The sequence below is a fragment of the Cibotium barometz genome, chromosome 65 (assembly GCF_041138505.1).
Source record: "Cibotium barometz isolate CiBa-2024 chromosome 65, ASM4113850v1, whole genome shotgun sequence".
Lineage (NCBI taxonomy): Eukaryota > Viridiplantae > Streptophyta > Polypodiopsida > Cyatheales > Cibotiaceae > Cibotium > Cibotium barometz.
Window position 1 is genome coordinate 24,834,320 of NC_141110.1, and position 7,502 is coordinate 24,841,821.

The window sequence follows — 7,502 nt, forward strand, 5'->3', positions numbered from 1 at the left end:
CCATGTCGCGGCCAACTCGAGAGGCGGTGCGGTATCGGGAGAGCCACACCGAGAATGAAACGTGGCAGTGAATGCTTGACAACAACCACATCGACACAGAAGAGTTCCACAATGCAATTCGGACTCTGCAGTCTAGTCAACCATATGCTCATGCATACCACAAGTGCTCAACAATCAGGGTACAACCAATAGCAATCATGAATACAATTTCCACTATCGGACCTCAGCCGATCACAAACAAATGAGCCTGCAACCCATCAGCATATCATAACCATACGGGTCTCTACCCACAACCACAATATCAATTATATATACCCTTATGCATGCCAATCAAGAATACAATTCTGGGCAAAATTTTTTTTAAGTGCCAAACTGCCTGCCAGTTTTGACGGCCACTTTCAGAGAGCCATAACTCTCAAACTAGAAGAAATCTTAAAAAACTCAAAACTACAAAGTTGTAGAGGGAAACAAAATGAACAACTTTGTCTCTTTGGAGCCCCTGCAAAAAAGTAGTGGAGGACCTCCAAAATCCACCCCCAAAATGGCGAAAAATCAGATTTCCCTGCAAAACTGCCAAAACCGCTCTCTGCCGGTTTTTGCGGAGAATTTTTGAGCATGAAGATGACCAAACCAGAAAATTTGCATCACACAAGAGTTGTAGAGCTTATTCAGGGCTACATTTTGATATAAAAATATTTGAAATCCAACATGCCTACAGAAAGTTATGCCCTCTGCAATACAGCCCCCTGAGCCTGCCGAAAAAACACTTTTCACTGCTTTTCTTCTCATATGCCACAGATGATGATGTAGATAGGTAAGAGGAGTATGGATATGTATTAAAAACATCATACGAGAGTAGAAGAAGAATCCATCGGTTGTCCTGGCTGCGACAGGGTAACTCTTTCCAGCTCCGGGTTACTGGATTGCAGACAATGAAACCAACAGATTTCCATGTCTTTTGCGGCTCCGGCCATAAGCATAGCAAGCCTCCACTTGCTATGCCCCAACACCATCTTCCTGGCTGCAGCTTTGACGCCATCTACAGCTATCGTTACAGGTTCAACACGATGTCCTGGCTGCTTTGATTCAGTGCTCGTTACAGACTACCAATTGACATGCCAAAAGCAACCCAGCTATGGTCTGTTTCAAATGTTTGATGATGTCATATTCCTTGCAAAAGGTGGGCGAACAATTTATCTAGGCCCGGTGAGGACTACTTCGCTAATTTGGGCATCCTTAGATGATGCTTGAGGCACTTTGAAAAGTCCGCCAGCCATAATATTACTGCATAGAGACTTGTGTGCTAAATAGCACGCTATATATAGCGTGCTATTTTTGGCTGGCAAAGCAACTTTAGGCCGACAAAATAGGCTGCTAAAAGTACGCTACAGAGACCAGAATTACATGTAGAAAAAGCACACCCATGAAAGCACGAGCTTCTGTGTGTGCCCTGGAAAGTGTGCGCCTATGAAAGCAGAATCTACTACTAATATCCTCTATAGCCGACTCTGAAACGATTGAATGAAAGCAGAATCTACTACTAATATCCTCTATAGCCGACTCTGAAACGATTGAAACCAGAGGCACTCTCTATAGCTTTTATTCATAACCAAAATCTCTCTCAACTCTCTCTCATCTGCTCTATTATATCCTTCAAAGCAACCAACTATTGCGCTTTTTACTTGCATATCGTGTAATCGATTGTATTAAGGCTACTACCTGATCAAACCACCTCGCTTTTCTAATTTTATAAAACAAAATCTAAAATCTCCTCGAGTGAAACTTTCAATCAAGCAACACTCTCTGGTTTAGAAAACAAAACACAGCTTAAAGCATATGGGAAAGTAGCACTTAGCTTGATGACGTAAAATCTGAGAAGAATAACGATGATACTTGATGTGATAAACTTTGAGAAGCGAATATCTTCCTTGAAAGGAGCACTTAGTTTCATGAAGTAGAATCGGATTAGAATAACGGTAAGCTCGACAAGCTCTGATACCATGTTGGAAGTGACGAAGGAGACGAGATACAAGACCATGGATGAGACGAGAGATGCACACGATGAAGATCCCCAAAAGTGTGTGGAATACACACAATAGATGAGTATATATAGAGGAGATCGTGGGACTATATATAGAGACATTCTATATATAGCCAACACACACTAAGAAATGAGGGGAAGAAGAATGTTGATCTTTGGGTGGATGGCAACCCTACCTTTGGGTAAGGGCCATGTTGCTCTTAGTACCCCAAATCTCTTTATTCTCATGAAATGTCCTATATACCCCAACCGTACTTTGGGTAAGGGCATTGTTGCTCTTAGTATCCCCTTCATTTGATACTTTTTTCCATGTGTCTTGTCTCCTTATCTCCATCCTAAGATGAAAGCTTTATTGCTCCTTGCCGTATTTCTTTAGTCCTAAACTCTACATCTTTCACCCTACTTTCATAATGAGGGTATGCATCTTTGATTATCCTAGTTGTGTTCCTTCCAAGTGTTTCTTTAGTCCTAAACTCTACATCTTTCACCCTACTTTCATAATGAGGGTATGCATCTTTGATTATCCTAGTTGTGTTCCTTCCAAGTGTTTCTTTAGTCCTAAACTCTACATCTTTCACCCTACTTTCATAATGAGGGTATGCATCTTTGATTATCCTAGTTGTGTTCCTTCGAGAAAACAAATAATCTTGAATCAAGAAACTCCATCCCTTGATACCAAAACAAAATATTAAATGTACTCTCCAACATGGTATCACTCATTAGGTTCAGGCTGCTCCATCTTCTGCAAATGTGCCCCGTAAAATTACATTTATTGAAAACTTGGAGGGGTTGCTGGACATGAAATATCCTCCGTCGATGGTAGACATCCACATAACGTACCAAACACAAGGGAATCCTAAGAAGAATTCCATGAAGTGCTAGAAGGGGAAAATAAAAAGAAGGAAGAATGAAAAAATTGGCTGGGTGTGGGATTCATCAGAATCCTGAGTAACAAAACACAAGAGAAACCTAAGAAGAATCCCATGGAGTGCTAGAGCGAAGGAAGATTGAAAAAAATGGTTGGATGTGGGATTCGTCAGCTTAGCAAGATGGCAAGTCGGGGCCTGAACGGACTGCTCTGGTCCAATGCCGTTTGTTACAAGGAAAGCAGTTTCCAAACCCCAACTCGTGTGGATCTCCAAGTGACAGTGCATGAGCCACACTCCTGCATGCATAGGGTTGTGACACTAATGTGAGCAATGCAAGAACATGAAAACTTGTTGAAGGCATAATATTGATGTAGTTGTACCTGGATTGTCCGCCCGGAAGCGGAGGGCGACCCACCCTCCCTTGGGCACGCCTACAGTGTTGCGCTCAGGAGGGTCGGCCATGTTGAATGTAGAGGGATCGCTCGTGCTATTGTAGTTTCCGACTCCTTGGCCTACCACAAAGAAGTTGTAGCCGTGGAGGTGGATCGGGTGACTCTCGGTGCCGAGGATGCTGGTGCCTTGTAGAACGAGCTGTACACTGGAGTTGAAGGGCAGCCAGGAGAGCCGTGTGCCCATCTGCGGAGCGAGGTTCTTGGGTTGTGCACCAGTATAGTTGAAAGGCCTTACGGGGTTGTCCGGAAAGCTAGTGGGAAAGACATTCATGGCACTGGTCCGATTCTTCTTGACGCTCATCGACTTGAAGAAGAAGGACTGCAGGAGGGCGGCGTGGAGGAGTTGGGGAATCCCAAATACTCAACCACTGCGGTGGCCGTGGTATTGTCGAAGGGCACGGTGGGACCTGCGGAGTTGTAGGCCCTCACTGCGAGCAAGTACCTTCCGGTTGGCTGATCGGCAGTGAGGAGGACGTTAGTGGTCTGCCCTGGCGCGATGAGTATTGAGGTGGCGTCGATCTCCACCACGGTCAGTGTATGGTTGGCGAGGCTGAGGAAGAGCTCGTCATTGAGGCCGGCATTGATGATTCGGAGCAGGTAAGTCTGGTTCTGCGCCACCGGGAGCTTAAACATATCTGCAATTTAATACGCTGATTTTTACAACAACCAAATTGTGTACAGACAATAAGCTGTCCGTGCCTGAACAGTAATGATCACCCTTAGCGGAGCAATTGTAGAGGGCTCCCGGCTGCCCGTTGATCGTGTAGGCATCGGAGACGTTGGGGCGGGCTCCAGACTGCAGCGCTTGCTTTATCACAAATTCCGTATCCGAATTCCACCACTCACCTGAATTTGTAAGTTGCAAAATTCTCAACGTGTTACTGCATGATCGACGACCAGTGCCACCCCTACAGGATGGCCAACTTATCTATTCGATGGGGGGCAACGTACCGAGGACGATAGGGATCTCTTGGGCCGGCTGGGGGAATGGATAGCTGCGCTGTGCCTTTGGTAGGATGATGAAGGCCCCGTGCACAGTAGAGCGCATCCAGGAGATGTGGGCGTGCCAGAAGAGGGTGCCGCGCTGGCCGGTGACGGTGAAATTGTAGAGGTAGCTCCGCCCCGGCTGGATGGAGCACTGCGTGATGTAGGCCGGCCCGTCGAACCACCCGGACCGCAGCTGACGAACGCCATGCCTTGATACATATCGATCGATCCACAGCAAAGTAAAAGCCGAAGTAAGTAAATACCTATGTGGCCGTAATGGCGTTCGTGTTAGTTCAGATCAAGTTACCAGTGGATGGTGATATTCTTGTCAGGCATCTCGTTGATCACTTTGACCACCACACGCTCCCCCTCTCGCACGAGCAGCGTCGGCCCAGGAAACTCGTCGTTCACCGTCACCATGCGTTTGGTGTGGCAAAGCCGGGTGAAGTTGCTGTACTTCACCTGTGCGCGTGGTGGATTTATGTCAAAATTTGCAGCCCCTGCGCAACCAACGACACACACACACACAGAGTCGGTCACTTACATGGAATTTAAAGCGGCGGATGCCCGAGTGTAGCTGTGCCCTATTAAGAGGGAAAATTGCTAGCGCCGCAACGATCAGCAAGAGAGAAGAATAAAGGCCGTGCGCCATGCTTGCTAGTTGACTTTCTCAGGAATTGGCGTCCATGCAGGGTTCGGGAAAAGACGGGTTCGCTTTAGCCTAGAACTTGTTCAACTTCGGGAAAATCCTTCTCAAATTCTTATGAAAAGGAAATAAAACCCTTTCAAATTTTACAAGTTTTAGTTATATTTTCTAAGTTCACATAGAAAATACCATCTCAAAAATAGCAATTTCCTTCTCATTTAGTGGTGAAAAGGATTTAGTTCCTTTTCCCTAAAATTGTTTTCCCAAACCCTGCGTCCACGGTCCACGACTTTGGTAATGACGTGCGCCCACTTTATATACGCAGGACGATCATCACCAACCGTTGCTAGGACTCACCAACCGCTGCTAGAACTGCAGAGGGTGCTCTTTTCTTATCGCAGTTGCTTCAAGCTATCATCCATATCTTCCGGCCCCGAGTGCCTTGAGTCTCACCATATCTAGTAGCTGTAACTTGTCCGTTTCTAATGTTTGGCAAAGCAAAATGGGGCCTTATCTTTAGTGGGTGGCGTTTCTTGACAACCCACATCCACCCATTGTACGTTACAAGCAACAATCACACTTGATATATATATATCACGTGCTTTGACAACTTTTTTCAACCCCTTTTGTTCATTTTGCCTTTCTTTTTTGATCGAACTAAAATAAGTTTCTTCCACTTTTAGAACTAGTGCAATTGCAAAATTCTGATTGTAAAACTCATCGACCATATAAGAGTACATATATATTCTTAATTAGCTTACTGTTGCTTTTTTAAATCTATTTTTTCAATGCTCAGGAGATATTCATTTTTTAAATACTTTGATTTTATATTTCATCCACTTTAAGATCGAAATATTCCTAAGTTGTGGTTGTTTTTCTAAATCCACTTTTTATCTGCTCACAGACGCTAGATTTATTTTACTACTTTGTTTTGGGATTGTTTTCATTGCTTTTGGTATTTTCATAAACCTTAGTAACTAATGTGTGTACACACACATATATTGACAAGTTTGTTATGTACCAAAAACTATGCATCGCATGAGAATGCTTGTTGAGGTGTACAAAACTTAATGACATTCTATATTATATTACGATTGGATAGTATATTAGACAATATTCAATAAGTTGTTTTTTCATGGATCAAACCACTCTTACAAGTCTACAATACTAAGTCAGTGGATGTTTGTAATTTTCACATAAAACATTAATAAATCTACATCTGTACATTTACAATGGTATAACTTTAATAAAGTGAACCAAATTAATATAAACGCTTTGTCTATATTTTCTTTTCTATAATCTACATATAATATACAATACAACATGGAAACATGGATTATATAGTGCTAATCTTTTCCTTGCTTTCTAGCATTCTACACTGTTGATTATGATCCATTTCTATACACCCTAATCAACTCTAGGTGCAAATCTCAAGTTGGTATTAGAGGCACCCCCTGGATAGCTATACACTTAGGATAGGTTAGATTATTAAAATGGTTAGATGTTTTTTGAAATTTAAATTTAAACTACTTTCAAACATATTTTCCCATCTTGTATCAAGCTCCAAAATCAATACGAATAAAAGGTTTTTGCTCCACTGTCTTCAAGAAGCCATACCTTGGAGAGCTAGGTCTACAACTCATCACAAGGGGAGCATTGCTTGTTGATCAAATCAAGTGCATCAAAAGTGCCCACAACACTAGTTGGCAACAATTCCCAGCTAGGAGGGGGTAATTTATCAGTTCATTTTCCCATCATACTCTCAAGAAAATGGTTCATGGGCTCAATGCATATATTGTAGAGGGTGTGTACATTAATTAGTTGAACATAAACAACAAACATTGAAGCTTTATTTGACAAACCATTCTCTACTCTACAAATTACGTTTATGAATTGGATAATTAGTGATGTTTACAAGGCATTGAAGGTTCTAATTTATCATTGGGGTATTTTTAAACACTTGTGCATAATTAAAATAAACTTATAGTACTCAAAATACCTCTCCTAAATCAAGGTATTTTTTGGTTTTATAGTTTTTAAATTTGGGTATCTCCACTTTTGTAACTCACTAGGCGTTGGCTTTGAGTAACCCTATTGCAAACAAAGACCTTCCCACATCACCATAAGTAAACCATGTCAAATCCACTCATAGTAAATAAATTTAATGGTGAAGGTTTCCACATATGGCAAGTAAAACTCAAGTTTGTTCTCATGAAAGATGGGCTTTGGGGAATAGTAATTGGAAGGGAAAGTGCACCTATTTAGAAGGGGAATATAAAAGAGATGAGAGAGACATTATTACATTAGGGCTAGGTGATAGTTATATCCACCATCACATTGTGTTAGAAGAAAACTCTAAAAAAAGGAGCAACTCTAAAGGAGCATGGGTTGAACTCAAGAAACCATTTGGAGCCAAACAAAGTGAGTCTAAAAAATCCATTTTTTTGGGTTGGACATGAAAGAGAATGAGTCACTCCAAGCACATCTAAATAAACTTAAATGTGTTA

General features: G+C 42.3%; 1 protein-coding gene across 1 annotated transcript; it reads right to left on the reverse strand.

Moving 5' to 3' along the window:
- Positions 1-223: 223 nt before the first annotated feature.
- Positions 224-5,017, reverse strand: LOC147603096 (laccase-22-like). The gene is made up of 9 exons (XM_086797429.1): positions 4,894-5,017; positions 4,657-4,811; positions 4,314-4,558; positions 4,080-4,208; positions 3,770-3,997; positions 3,291-3,722; positions 3,088-3,206; positions 852-1,103; positions 224-247 (listed from the first exon to the last, which is right to left on the reverse strand). Exons 1-9 carry the CDS (start codon positions 4,999-5,001, stop codon positions 224-226), a joined length of 1,692 nt encoding a protein of 563 aa, XP_086653555.1. The 5' UTR covers positions 5,002-5,017.
- Between the last annotated feature and the right edge of the window lie 2,485 nt (positions 5,018-7,502).

What these genes read in the sequence shown, in the direction of transcription:
- LOC147603096 (XM_086797429.1), bottom strand. Translation starts at nt 5,001, where the DNA reads ATGGCGCACGGCCTTTATTCTTCTCTCTTGCTGATCGTTGCGGCGCTA. An exon ending in AAGAATATCACCATCCACTG is followed by an intron (nt 4,559 to 4,656) that starts GTAACTTGATCT and finishes ATATGTATCAAG; the next exon opens with GCATGGCGTTCGTCAGCTGC. An exon ending in AGAGATCCCTATCGTCCTCG is followed by an intron (nt 4,209 to 4,313) that starts GTACGTTGCCCC and finishes TTACAAATTCAG; the next exon opens with GTGAGTGGTGGAATTCGGAT.